Source organism: Myxine glutinosa, chromosome 5, assembly GCF_964187855.1.
Source record: "Myxine glutinosa chromosome 5, kmMyxGlut1.1, whole genome shotgun sequence".
Taxonomy (NCBI): Eukaryota; Metazoa; Chordata; class Myxini; order Myxiniformes; family Myxinidae; genus Myxine; species Myxine glutinosa.
In genome coordinates, this window is record NC_136265.1 from 52,220,880 (window position 1) to 52,235,080 (window position 14,201).

The 14,201-nt window shown below is 42.8% G+C and overlaps 1 protein-coding gene across 5 annotated transcripts in view; it reads right to left on the reverse strand.

Annotated features, from left to right (window-relative positions):
* Positions 1-14,201, reverse strand: part of LOC137427524 (FERM, ARHGEF and pleckstrin domain-containing protein 1-like) — a 99,170-nt gene that overhangs the window by 3,280 nt on the left and 81,689 nt on the right. For all 5 annotated transcript variants that reach the window (XM_078778054.1, XM_078778050.1, XM_078778052.1 and 2 more), the window contains 5 exons: positions 6,255-6,323; positions 4,982-5,071; positions 4,456-4,538; positions 4,096-4,205; positions 1,764-1,984 (listed from right to left, as the gene is read on the reverse strand). In XM_078778054.1, the coding sequence (XP_078634180.1) occupies positions 1,764-1,984; positions 4,096-4,205; positions 4,456-4,538; positions 4,982-5,071; positions 6,255-6,323 (573 nt within the window). The remainder of the gene's footprint in view (positions 1-1,763; positions 1,985-4,095; positions 4,206-4,455; positions 4,539-4,981; positions 5,072-6,254; positions 6,324-14,201) is intronic.

The window sequence follows — 14,201 nt, forward strand, 5'->3', positions numbered from 1 at the left end:
CGTGTCGTCCCATGTTGACATGCAGCACACCAAATACTCCCAAAATCGGGGCCTAGTCAGTAATGACAATGGGTTTGGCGTGAGTGTCAAACCAAGTATGAACAGGTAGTCCATTGCTCTGCACACACAATCAAGGAAGGTTATAATAGTGTTATTAGAGTTATTGAATTTTGAAACGCCCAGGGAATGAGGATCGAGGGCGTGATTATTTGAAGAGGGGGACCGAGGCCTTGCGTAGGAGATATATGCAGGTAGCATCAAGTCTCCAATAACGGTTCAGGTCAGCAGAGCACCGTGTGGAGGAAGCTGCTTTGCTTGACTGTCGATGTAGCAATGGTATGAAGGCGGCCATGACGCCGGCACACATTAGCTTTGCCACTGTGGGATCTCAATGTCCGGCAGCAGATGCTGACAGAAGCTCAACGTCAAAGCAGACGGACGGCAGACACTGATCAATGTCTGCAAAGCAGCAGGTTGATTGTATACCCAGGGCACGGATCTTTAATGTTTGACATGGAAATCGATCACAAGGGACATGCAAAAGACGCCACCCCACACTCCCCAAAAAACAAAAGCCAAGCAAAATGCGAGACAGACGAACATGTCCAGGAGACAAACATGCAAACTGGACATCAAATGTGAGATGTTACCATTGGTGAGAGATGGACACAGACATGCAAACGAACCAATCGATGCTCAGACAAGCACAACCAAGCCATTCTGGACGACGCCAGGGAGGCAGACATCATTGTCTTTGTGGTTGCCACATCCATACCTTGAGTGATACGAGATAGTCAGAGTAAGCCAGGCTGCACTGCCGGTGCCAAGTAACGTGTGTGAGAGCATTACAGCGATGCAAGTCGCGGGTGGCTCGCTATAGGACAATTCCCAGGCACAAAAACGACCAAGAAAAGATAGGTTGGAAACTCAAAAAGAGCAAAGGTGTGACCGAATTGAAGTTCCTTCACCATTCAAGCACACACACACTATCACACTTTGATGCTGCTCACACCGAAGGCCTCCAGGAAGTTGATGGAGGAATGAAGTTAATGGGCATGTGGAAGAAGAAGATCCAATACACACACAGGACAGACAGCCTTATCCCATTGGTGAATTATCATTGGCCTTTTACAGTGATTGAGCACAAAGGTGTCTCCAGCCGAGCTTTGCTGCGGCGGCTCCAATCGGTCTATCTTTTTTTTTGTATACAAGATCGAGGCTCGTGAAAGAGCTAACATTAATCACACAAAAAGTCAAACCGACACATAAAACACAAAAAATAAGGGGAGCGGTAGACAAGATGGGGAGAGAGGGGGAAGGACACAAACACAACATTTGAGAGCAGGGACATCGGGAGAAATGTGGGAGGGAGAGGGCTTGGGGGGAGGTGGGAGAGGTATAAAACATATGAACATTGCAAGGACTTCCAGGAAAGAAGTTGGAATTTCAAAAAAAGTGGATCTGGGGTGAATTGCCATTTTATCCCTGAATTGCAAACGTGGTGGTGGTAAACCCGACTCTCGGCAAGTCGATAACACCCGTACCTATCCCACAAAGGTGCAATTATAATAACACGCGCTCACACTCACACACGCTCTCCCTACGGCTTCACTCTGCTTATAAAGCAGAAGTAAAAGAGGGTCCAGGGCTTTGCAAAAGGACATGGAAATTAAAAACCGAAAAGTCACATGATGGAGGTTATTTGCAGAACAGAATCTTATGCAAAATTGCAGCTCTGCGGCCCAGATCTAGGGATTGCTTACCTCGACTGTGCGGCCCAGGTCTAAAGCCGCCACGCTGGTACCACGATGCCAGCACACATAGGCTGTGGAACTGGGACGAAAATCACCAGAACCCTCAAGACACCATGTTCTGGAAGACTCGGGCCGACCTCCAGATTCCTCTTCTTCAAACTCCATGTTTCTCTCCTTGTCATCCCGAGATCCTGCCCTCGTCGTCTCGTTCTCATCATCCGAGGAAGATCCTGAGTCGGAAATCGAGTGAAAGTTACAGATTTGTACGAGTTGATCGAAGTAAATGAAATTGCTGGTTTCTTTGATTATACACGAATGACCAATTTCAATCTTTTTATGCCTCCGCCAACAAAGTCGCCATAGGCATTATGTTGTCAGGTTGTCCGTCCGTCCGTCCGTGATAGGTTTTCATTACCGTGATAACTTGAGAACGGCTGAAGTGGTCTTGGTCAAACTTGGTGCAGGTATGTATAAATGAGGAAAAGATGAACCGATTAGATTTTGGGGTCCCGAGGTCAAAGGCCAAAGGTCAGAGGTCATGTCAGATACAAATGTGATAACTTGAGAACAGCTGAAGTGGTCTTAATCAAACTTGGTGCAGGTATGTATAAATGAGGAAAAGATGAACCGATTAGATTTTGGGGGTCCCGAGGGCAAAGGCCAAAGGTCAGAGGTCATGTCAGATAAAAATGTGATAACTTGAGAACAGCTGAAGTGGTCTTAATCAAACTTGGTGCAGGTATGTATAAATGAGGAAAAGATGAACCGATTAGATTTTGGGGGTCCCGAGGTCAAAGGCCAAAGGTCAGAGGTCATGTCAGATAAAAATGTGCTAACTTGAGAACAGCTGAAGGGATTTAAATCAAAGTTGGTACAAGTATTATAATGATGTAATAATGTGGGCTGAGGCATATCGGTCGTAATGACATCGTGACGTCGAAGAAGTGTCGTTATAATTCATATGAATTTGCATTTCGATCTTTTGACTCTCCAAATTGAGCTCTTCCATCAAGATTTTCACTTCAGCATTATTTGCTCCAGAAACTGATTTATTGCATGAAGGCGATCTATTTATTACATTCACAACTAGAACAACACTCAATAAAGCGCATACCTCCGCCAGGTTGAACAGTTTATGTTTTGTATCCCACTGATGGGACGGATCTGGATTCGGACCTGAACCAAAATCTAATCGGCTTGTTCTTGTCACCTAACCAACTCATCCCCAAAGTTTAATCTTAACTTGTCCATAACTTTTTTAATATCACGTTATATATCACTTTCCACCCAATCGATCAATGGTGAAAATCACATTAAAAATTAAACAATTATAGTATCTGGATCTGGATCTTCACCAAAATCGAATAATTTCGTCCTTGTCACATACGTTACCTCTCTGCCAAATTTCGTCTGAATCCATCCACAACCTTTTGAGACATCCTATTCACAGACAAACAAACAAACAGACAGGGGGTGAAAACATAACCTTCATCCACCTAAGGTGGTGGAGGTAACTAGACTTCATAGAACACCGTATCCCAATCAGTTTTCAAGTTTACAATTCAATTGATATGAGATAATGATTTTAAAGGTCGTATCAAAAAAATTCCGGAAGTTTAGCGCCATTGATTCAGTCTTATACACCACCTTATTTAACATGTCAAGGTGCTGCAAAACGTAAGGGTTTTGAAAGTGGTAAAAAGGTAAAGTGTGTTCTACAGTGTTGAAGTATATAAATAAATTGAAATAAAATAAATATTGTAAAGGTCGTAGAAATAATTAATCCTGGAAGTTTACCGCCGTTGATGCAGCGTCTTTTACACCACCCTATCGAAAACTGGTTACGACGACGTTATTATTCATGCCTGTTGTTTGTGTCCTTTATGACGTCCTTAAAAACAGTAAGCTTCCTTTTTGAATCGTTTTCAATTTTGTTCGACTCCGAGACAAAGTAAAGAAATGATTTCACTCCTCTGTGAGCACACGTGATCGGGACAAATTCAGAGACAAAGTTTGAGATGAACTACAGGTTCGTTTTCAAATTTGTGTTCAAAATATAACATTCGATTGAAATCAAGTCGTTCCACGATAATAAACCGACGTTTGTCGATGGACGGACGGACAGAAGTGACCCTATTGTTAATCCCGCTTTTCGCTCGTGTGTGCGGGGTAAATATGGCAGAAACACAATTTACGCATTCGTCCAACGCTCCGCTCGCCCTTAATGTGTATGTAATAAATAGATGAGCCCCTACTTGTAAATATACGATCTGCTCAGGGATTTGGGCTTTATCGATCAATAACGTCAGGAAGATTGCAAAAATGAAGAGAGAATGCTCACGTCCATTCTTGCAGATCACGTCGTCATCGGCGGAGGTTGCCGAACTGATCGATGCTTTCCTGATGGCCACATCCAGGTCCTTCAACCATTTGTCCAACTCAGCACGGGACCTGAGAGAGGGGGGACGGGGTCAAACGATGTGAGAATCCCCAACTTAACCGTGCACTGAAACCAAAGGGGCAACTGCTGCTTCTTCCAGGGAATAAATGATTTGGCAACTCAACATGTCCGCATTTTATCAGGCGTGAGGTTTTGCACGTGATGGAGATTGACCACATGACCGAATCCCTGTAATAAGCAACGGTAGTAAAAACAACAGTGTAGAAAACTTGAGCCTTGAGCGATTGTGGTGGGACTCACGTCGAGGCCACGACCAGAGCTACGTCTGAAGTCTCCAACGTAACGCAGTGAGGAATAGAACTTTCCAGATCGCTTCCTTTAATCTACAAAGCAAGTGCGGAAACTTCACAACCTCCCTTCAAAAACCAACAACACTAAATCCATCAAAAACAGTTTGCTATCCATGGGAAGGTCCATAGGAAGCAAAGTTGTGACACGCAATAGCACAAGCAGCTCAAGGTTTTGTCAAAAAAGAGGAAGATCCGAGAGCACGTGGCCCCGTTTTCATCCCCGATGAGGGCCTCTCTTGTCCGAAACGTTGGTCTTTGAGCCTTTGTTTCTTTTTTTGTTTTTTTGACAAAAGTTTAAGTTAGCTGTGCAATTTGATAAGTAGAACTAATCCCAGAAGGGAAGCAACAAACATTTTCTCGCACTTCTCACAAATGTGCACGACCACAAGATGGTGCGCAAACTGCCAACCGCAAACACAAACTTTCAGGATGTTGAATCGCGTAGCAAGCACTCCTTCAGCACGCAGGCCACTCACCTTCATATCAGCCAGGCGGAGACGCCGGCACACTCGGAATCGATTGCTGGATGTGAGCTTGTCCTTCGAGTAAAGCAACACGTCGGAAAACTGCGCACAGGAGTAAAGGAAGTGGTCGGAATGAGTGGCAACGAGCATCATGTGGAATGTAATTTGGCAATTTTTTTTAATGTATACACAAAGAATTAAGTTAAGCACCCCCCCGTTTTTTTACAACCTCGCACATTACAAGTTTGTTGTCGTCAAAACAGTGTAATATACCCATGATATTGCTATATTTTCTGGAGAAGTGATATTATGGTCACATAAAAACATAACAATCATGCCGTTTTCAATATTTTATTCTGAATAATTTAAGGTGAAAATTTTTGGGAATTTTAGGCATATTTTCACCTCAATTTAAGTATGGAGCTATAGGTCCATCACGGACAGTGTGGATGACGTTTATGTTTTCTAACGTACAGTCATTGTTCTGAGAAGACCTCTAGCGATCTTTGCGTCAATAACGTGTGTAGGACCCACGTGATCGGATGGAGCAAGGTGCTGTGACAACCATCCCCTGGCCTGCGTACAGTCCTGACCTGAACCCCCTCGAGCACGTTTGGGACATGTTGGGACGACAAATTGCGAAGATGGTCCCTCCAATAGCCAATCTGGATGAATTGGAACGTGCATTACATCGGGAATGGAACAACCTGCCACAGCAACGCATACGACGGCTTACAGGGTCTATGAGACGTAGGGTTGAGTCAGTGATACGATCACGTGGGTCCTACACACGTTATTGACGCAAAGATCGCTAGAGGTCTTCTCAGAACAATGACTGTACGTTAGAAAACATAAACGTCATCCACACTGTCCGTGATGGACCTATAGCTCCATACTTAAATTGAGGTGAAAATATGCCTAAAATTCCCAAAAATTTTCACCTTAAATTATTCAGAATAAAATATTGAAAACGGCATGATTGTTATGTTTTTATGTGACCATAATATCACTTCTCCAGAAAATATAGCAATATCATGGGTATATTACACTGTTTTGACGACAACAAACTTGTAATGTGCGAGGTTGTAAAAAAACGGGGGGGTGCTTAACTTAATTCTTTGTGTATACTTTGAGAAGAACATACCCCCACCCCAAAGGCACCCCTCTGCTCCCACCCTTCCCCCTGCTCCCCTGTTTCTGTGGCTGATACCTCGTTCACTCTCACCCCCAAATCCAACCCTTTCCCTGCATACCACCACCCACCCCTATACCCTCCACCTCTTACCAAAAAGAACATCCGTTGCTGCATGCCTTTGCTGGAGAGTTTAAACAGACAACCCTCTCGAATAAACTCCTAAAGGGGAAAAAATGAAAAAGACAAAACAATTAAGCAAAAACTCCATAAATATCATTCCAATAAAAAATTAATTATATCTTCATAATCCGCATCCACTTCCAGCACACACACACACACACAGAAAACCTGGGGTGTGTTCAGTTACCAAGTTTCTTGTAGAGCGCTCGCCAAGTGGCTTAAGCACTCAAGCAAGCACTCCATTCAAAACTGTTGATAAGGAAGGAACCGCTGGATTGGCAAGCGCGAGCAAGCTGCTTGGTAACTGAACACACCCCCCCCCCCCCCCCCCCGGAGGTGTGTAATGCAACCAAAAAAAACTGTGCATCGTTCGACTTCCTCACCCTGCCCCTTCCCGCTCCCCAAAAAATGGTATAATTTACAGATTCAAAATTCTGTAAAGTGAATTTAACGTACCGCAAAATGAATCGTTTCCCTAATTCATGTTTTGTTACAGCAGAATTCTGTATATCGAGTCTCCGTAAAATGATATACAAATATATATATATATACATAGTACTGTGCCAAAGTCTTTGGCCACCTTGAAAAAAAAACTGTCACATTTGGCATATTTTTTGCAAGTAAAAGGTGTTATTACCTCCACCACCAAAGGTAGATGGAGGCTGTGTTTTCACCACTGTCTGTTTGTTTTGTGTATTTGCCTGTGAACAGGATATCTCAAAAGGTTGGGGACGGATTCAGTTTCAGACGAATCTTGGTGGAGAGGTACAGCATGTAACAAGGAAAAATCGATTCCATTTTTGTGAAGATTCGAAGCCGGATCCGGATCAGAGAATTTTTAAAGTGACGTCACCATTGGGAGATAGGGCTAAAACCGATACATAGCATGATATCTCAAAATGTTGTGGACAGATTTGGCCGAAACGTGGTGGACCGGTTGGGTGTCTGACAAGGACGATTCGATTTTGGTGAAGATCTGAATCCTGATCTGAGAATTTTAAAATGACTTCACCATAGTGATTGGACCAAAAACGAACTTTCCTCAAACTTTGGTGAAATCGTACCAAACTTCTGGTACGCACCTATCTCTCCCGTGTGTTTGTCCTAAGGGTGTTTCGTTTTTTGGAAAAAATTTAAATATGTATTTTTTTATTTTTTGAAAAAATACATTTTTTTTTTCAACTTAAATCTTCAACTTAAATCGTTTATAAAATGTAATATCACATATATTACAACAAATACATTTGTGCAAAATAATTGTTTGTATTATCAGAGTACCCCAGTAGGCCTACTCCATGTAGGGGTGGCACAAAAAAAAAATGTCGCTCCCATCTGCTACATACAAAACTAAAGTTGGATATACTCGCTTAGGCTACATATGAGAGCCTACCTGGTCTGTTCAGCTCATTGTCTCGGCAGGGATCACTTTTCAGTTCTCCAGACCAAGGCAAAAGCAAAATAAAGCGAAAAAACGGGATCGGTCAAACCCAGGAATTCATCATCTTGTTCATAATAATAATAATAATCTTCTTCAGACTGCATATTTCCAAGCTGCCTCGACCAATGGCAATGATTCTGCTACCATCCGACAGAGTTTTACTTCCTGCAACATCCTTTGGTATAATAATTCTCGTAGCTTGAAAGGATTCCACGAAAAGTACGTAAAACTACATTTCTATGTAAAAGATTAGGACCTGGTTAGGCGTGGCTATGACTGTCAATCACTTTGACTCAAAAGTCCCCAAGGACCCAAAAGTTATTGATGACCCAAAAGACCAGAATGACATAAAAGACCCTTGAGGACCCAAAACACCCAGATCACCCAAAAGTCCATGAGGACCCAAAAGTCCTTGATGACCCAAAATACCCTGATGACCCAAAAGTACCCGAAGACCCAAAAGTTCCCGAAGATCCAAAAGCCACCAAAATACCCAGATGACCAAAAAGTTCCGATGAACCAAAAGTCCCCGAGTACCCAAAAAACCTAGACCCAATAGTCCCCGAGGACCAAAAAGACCCAGATGACCCTGATGACTCAAAAGTCCCCGAACACCAAAAAGTCCCCAAAAACCCAAAAGTCCCCGAAGATCCAAAAGTCCCCAATTAAAATTTGGTCCAATGGACCAACGGGCCCCCTAGGTTAATAAATATTTGAACTTTTAGGGGTCGCGGAAGGCGACAGAACGAGGCCATTCGTAGGGTTCGAAGATGGTTTATTCAAACAGCAAGATCCAGCACACTAAACTCGAACGGAAGTCGGCACGCTTATATAAAGCCAAAAGCCCTCTTCGGAGGGCGTGGCTCCGGCAACCGCGCGTGCGTCACGTCCGCACAACCACAAGTCCAACAGGCCCGTGCACGTGTATTATGCCCAAATAAGGTAATCACATAAGGTAACCGCCACATGCGGTTACCTGCACATAAGGTAACCGCCACAAACTGACACTTAGTGTTCCTTTCATCTTTGTTTTGGCATACTGCATCGCCTGGAGTGGTCAATGGTCAATTAATGGATATTTAAATATAAAGATCCTAGTTTCCTTATGTCTATCCCCTATTAGTATTACCTATGGCTACTGGGGTTGGGGATTTGGGAGAGGGAGGTGGAAACAGGGGTGGGGGTGGGGAAGGGGGAGAAGGAAAATTATGTAATTAAAAAAAAAACAAGTACAAAAAGTTTTAATTAAAACAAAAGCCGCGTCGATGTTACACAATACCTAGATGCAGCTATGCCTATAACGTCGATGTTATAGGCACAGGACATTCCTATTGATTCGATTACTTGATGTTATTTTTGTGCAAAGTGAAAATATATCTCGGCAATTTCCCGTGTGTGGCGACGAATTTTTAATATATCTCGGCATTTTCCCATCTGTTATTTCAGGCGGTGTATGACTGACCATGCCGTGATTTAAAAATATATATATCTCGGCAATTTCCCGTGTGTGGCGACGAATTTTTAATATATCTCGGCATTTTCCCATCTGTTATTTCAGGCGGTGTATGACTGACCATGCCGCGATTTAAAAAAATATATATCTCGGCAATTTCCCGTATGTGGCGACGAATTTTTAATATATCTCAGCATTTTCCCATCTGTTATTTCAGGCGGTGTATGACTGACCATGCCGTGATTTAAAAAAATATATATCTCGGCAATTTCCCGTATGTGGCGACGAATTTTTAATATATCTCGGCATTTTCCCATCTGTTATTTCAGGCGGTGTATGACTGACCATGCCGTGATTTAAAAAAATATATATCTCGGCAATTTCCCGTATGTGGCGACGAATTTTTAATATATCTCGGCATTTTCCCATCTGTTATTTCAGGCGGTGTATGACTGACCATGCCGTGATTTAAAAAAATATATATCTCGGCAATTTCCCGTATGTGGCGACGAATTTTTAATATATCTCGGCATTTTCCCGTCTGTTATTTCAGGCGGTGTATGACTGACCATGCCGCGATTTAAAAAATATATATCTCGGCAATTTCCCGTGTGTGGCGACACGTGAACGAAGCTATGCTCCTCTCTCCACATTATTGTGACGACGTATAAATTAAATATTTCATCGTGACGATTGTCATCAAATGGACGAATTTTTAATATATCTCGGCATTTTCCCGTCTGTTATTTCAGGCGGTGTATGACTGACCATGCCGCGATTTAAAAAAAATATATCTCGGCAATTTCCCGTATGTGGCGACACGTGAACGAAGCTATGCTCCCTCTCTCCACATTATTGTGACAACGTATAAATTAAATATTTCATCGTGACGATCGTCATCAAATGGACGAATTTTTAATATATCTCGGCATTTTCCCATCTGTTATTTCGCGTGGTGTATGACTGACCATGCCGCGATTTAAACAAAATATATATATCTCGGCATTTTCCCGTCTCTTATTTCGGGCGGTGTATGACTGACCATGCCGCGATTAAAAAAAAAAAAATCTCAATGGACTTGAAGTTACAGGCCTTTGAGAATTCATTTCGTTCAATAAAGGGCAACTTTCATCGGATTTTCTTCCCGTTTTTTTTCAACCGAGTCTAAAACTATGTTAGCGACTGTGAAAAATGAAATGATATATCGAATTTGATTTGAAATAAAACTGTGTGAGAGAGGAAGACACCACGGGCCTACAAAACAGGCCTCAAAGCTATGCGAGTTAATAAAATGGTGGATATTTGTTTATATGAAGCCTCTCCCAGAATGGGCGGAGCTATGGTTCCCAGAATGGGTGGAGCTTTGAGGTTTTGTCTTCTCTGCAAGAACAAGAACAAGAACAAGAACAAGAACAACAACAACAGCAGAGGGCACTCTATGACCAGCGTCTGCGACGCGGCTAAAAATATAATTATGCCAGACACCCTCAGTTCGCCACTGGTGAGCACATCTATAAAGTTTGTACTACAACATTTGTAAATCAGTAGAACATCATCTACCCAATTATAATAATTTTTCAGACGGTGTATTTCTGAGCTGGGCCTCTATCAATGGCAATGACTGGAGTTTTACTTGGTGCAGAATCCTTTGCTATAATTTGTTTCTCCAGATCATTTATACATTTAAATATTTACAGATGCTCTCTGAGAGAGTGTTCTCTCGTACTCAGCCAACGCCATCGTAGTTTGACAAGGCCACGCCCTTCCCTACACTGACTCGATCAACCTGGCACCTTGCTATGCGCATGCGCAGATAGGAAAGCGTGTCACGTGTACAGTGTGTTTGACTAACGTCTTTATGATGATTTATAGTGACTGCATTTTTGTCTGGTGAGAATCTCCTCAAGTATTACCGAGGTCTTCTGATTTCTCAGAACCAGGATTTGGATACTACAGATAAGTACTTATATCATGTCTTGATAAAGTTCTTCATTGAAGTTAATTTTACAAAACTATTATCAGAGAGTGTGCTGGCACTGTCGACTCCACGTACTAACATAAGGATGACGTGGATAAAGAAAATGCCGGCCCCACCCTCTGATACAAAACAAAAGTTGGAGTATCTTTTCGTACTCTCGTAGTAGTTGATCGAGGACATCTGCAGTTCGAGTGTATAATAAGATGTAAAGATTGTTAATGTTACGTGATGGCAATGCTGTTACTGTTAGCTACTCTCTAAACCAACATCATCCCTATCTTGTTTAGGACCTTTTTTAGACTGTAGTTTGTCATCCCCACATTGCCTTTTTAATTTAGCAATTTTTTTTATTCACTTGTGTATGATTGGTGTAAAGCATGACAACAGTGATCTATCTATATATTTACATATCTGGGCAGTGTCTGTGTTGTCACTGAACTACTCCCTCAAACTTTTGTTTCAGTGGTTGTGAAGTGTTTTTAATAACGTGGCTGTGAGGTATTTTGAATTACGTGGCGGTGAGGCGTTTTGAATTACGTGGCTGTGAGGCGTTTTGAATTACGTGGCTGTGAGGCGTTTTGAATTACGTGGTGGTGAGGAGTTTTGAATTACGTGGCTGTGAGGCGTTTTGAATTACGTGGTGGTGAGGCGTTTTGAATTACGTGGCTGTGAGGCGTTTTGAATTTCGTGGCTGTGAGGGGTTTTGAATTACGTGGCGGTGAGGCGTTTTGAATTTTGTGGCTGTGAGGCGTTTTGAATTTCGTGGCTGTGAGGGGTTTTGAATTACGTGGCGGTGAGATGTTTTGAATTTCGTGACTGTGAGGCGTTTTGAATTTCGTGGCTGTGAGGGGTTTTGAATTACGTGGCGGTGAGATGTTTTGAATTACGTGGCGGTGAGGCGTTTTGAATTACGTGGTGGTGAGGCGTTTTGAATTTCGTGGCTGTGAGGGGTTTTGAATTACGTGGCGGTGAGGCGTTTTGAATTACGTGGCTGTGAGATGTTTTGAATTTCGTGGCTGTGAGATGTTTTGAATTTCGTGACTGTGAGGCGTTTTGAATTACGTGGCGGTGAGGCGTTTTGAATTACGTGGTGGTGAGGCGTTTTGAATTACGTGGTGGTGAGGCGTTTTGAATTTCGTGGTGGTGAGGCGTTTTGAATTTCGTGGCTGTGAGGGGTTTTGAATTACGTGGCGGTGAGGCGTTTTGAATTTTGTGGTGGTGAGATGTTTTGAATTTCGTGGTGGTGAGGTGTTTTGAATTACGTGGCGGTGAGGTGTTTTGAATTTCGTGGTGGTGAGGTGTTTTGAATTACGTGGCGGTGAGGCGTTTTGAATTTCGTGGTGGTGAGGCGTTTTGAATTTTGTGGTGGTGAGATGTTTTGAATTTCGTGACTGTGAGGCGTTTTGAATTACGTGGCGGTGAGGCGTTTTGAATTACGTGGCTGTGAGATGTTTTGAATTTCGTGGCTGTGAGGGGTTTTGAATTACGTGGCGGTGAGGCGTTTTGAATTACGTGGCTGTGAGATGTTTTGAATTTCGTGGCTGTGAGGGGTTTTGAATTACGTGGCGGTGAGGCGTTTTGAATTACGTGGCGGTGAGATGTTTTGAATTTCGTGGCTGTGAGGGGTTTTGAATGACGTGGCGGTGAGGCGTTTTGAATTTCGTGGTGGTGAGGCGTTTTGAATTTTGTGGTGGTGATATGTTTTGAATTTCGTGACTGTGAGGCGTTTTGAATTACGTGGCGGTGAGGCGTTTTGAATTACGTGGCTGTGAGATGTTTTGAATTTCGTGGCTGTGAGGGGTTTTGAAATACGTGGCGGTGAGGCGTTTTGAATTACGTGGCTGTGAGATGTTTTGAATTTCGTGGCTGTGAGGCGTTTTGAATTACGTGGCGGTGAGGCGTTTTGAATTACGTGGCGGTGAGGCGTTTTGAATTACGTGGCGGTGAGGCGTTTTGAATTACGTGGCGGTGAGGCGTTTTGAATTTCGTGGTGGTGAGGTGTTTTGAATTTCGTGGTGGTGAGGTGTTTTGAATTTCGTGGCTGTGAGGCGTTTTGAATTACGTGGCGGTGAGGCGTTTTGAATCTCGTGGTGGTGAGGTGTTTTGAATTTCGTGGTGGTGAGGTGTTTTGAATTACGTGGCGGTGAGGCGTTTTGAATTTCGTGGTGGTGAGGTGTTTTGAATTTCGTGGTGGTGAGGTGTTTTGAATTTCGTGGCTGTGAGGCGTTTTGAATTACGTGGCGGTGAGGCGTTTTGAATTTTGTGGGGGTGAGGTGTTTTGAATTTCGTGGTGGTGAGGTGTTTTGAATTATGTGGTGGTGAGGTGTTTTGAATTTCGTGGTGGTGAGGTATTTTGAATTTCGTGGTGGTGAGGTGTTTTGAATTTCGTGGTGGTGAGGTGTTTTGAATTTCATGGTGTTGGTGTTTTTAATTAAATGGTGGTGAGGTGTTTTGAATTATGCGGTGGTGAGGTGTTTTAAATTTCATGATGTTGGTGTTTTTAATTAAATGGTGGTGAGGTGTTTTGAATTTTGTGGTGGTGAGGTGTTTTGAATTACGTGGCGGTGAGGCGTTTTGAATCTCGTGGTGGTGAGGTGTTTTGAATTATGTGGTGGAGGTGTTTTTAATTAAATGGTGGTGAGGTGTTTTGAATTATGTGGTGGTGAGGTGTTTTGAATTACGTGGCGGTGAGGCGTTTTGAATCTCGTGGTGGTGAGGTGTTTTGAATTTCATGGTGTTGGTGTTTTTAATTAAATGGTGGTGAGGTGTTTTGAATTATGTGGTGGTGAGGTGTTTTAAATTTCCTGGTGGTGAGGTGTTTTGAATTACTTGGTTGTGAAGTGTTTTTAATAACGTTGTGGTGGTTTTGAATCTCGTGGTGGTGAGGTGTTTTGAATTTCGTGGTGGTGAGGCATTTTAAATTTCCTGGTGGTGAGGTGTTTTGAATTACTTGGTTGTGAAGTGTTTTTAATAACGTTGTGGTGGTTTTGAATCTCGTGGTGGTGAGGTGTTTTGAATTTCGTGGTGGTGAGGTGTTTTGAATTTCGT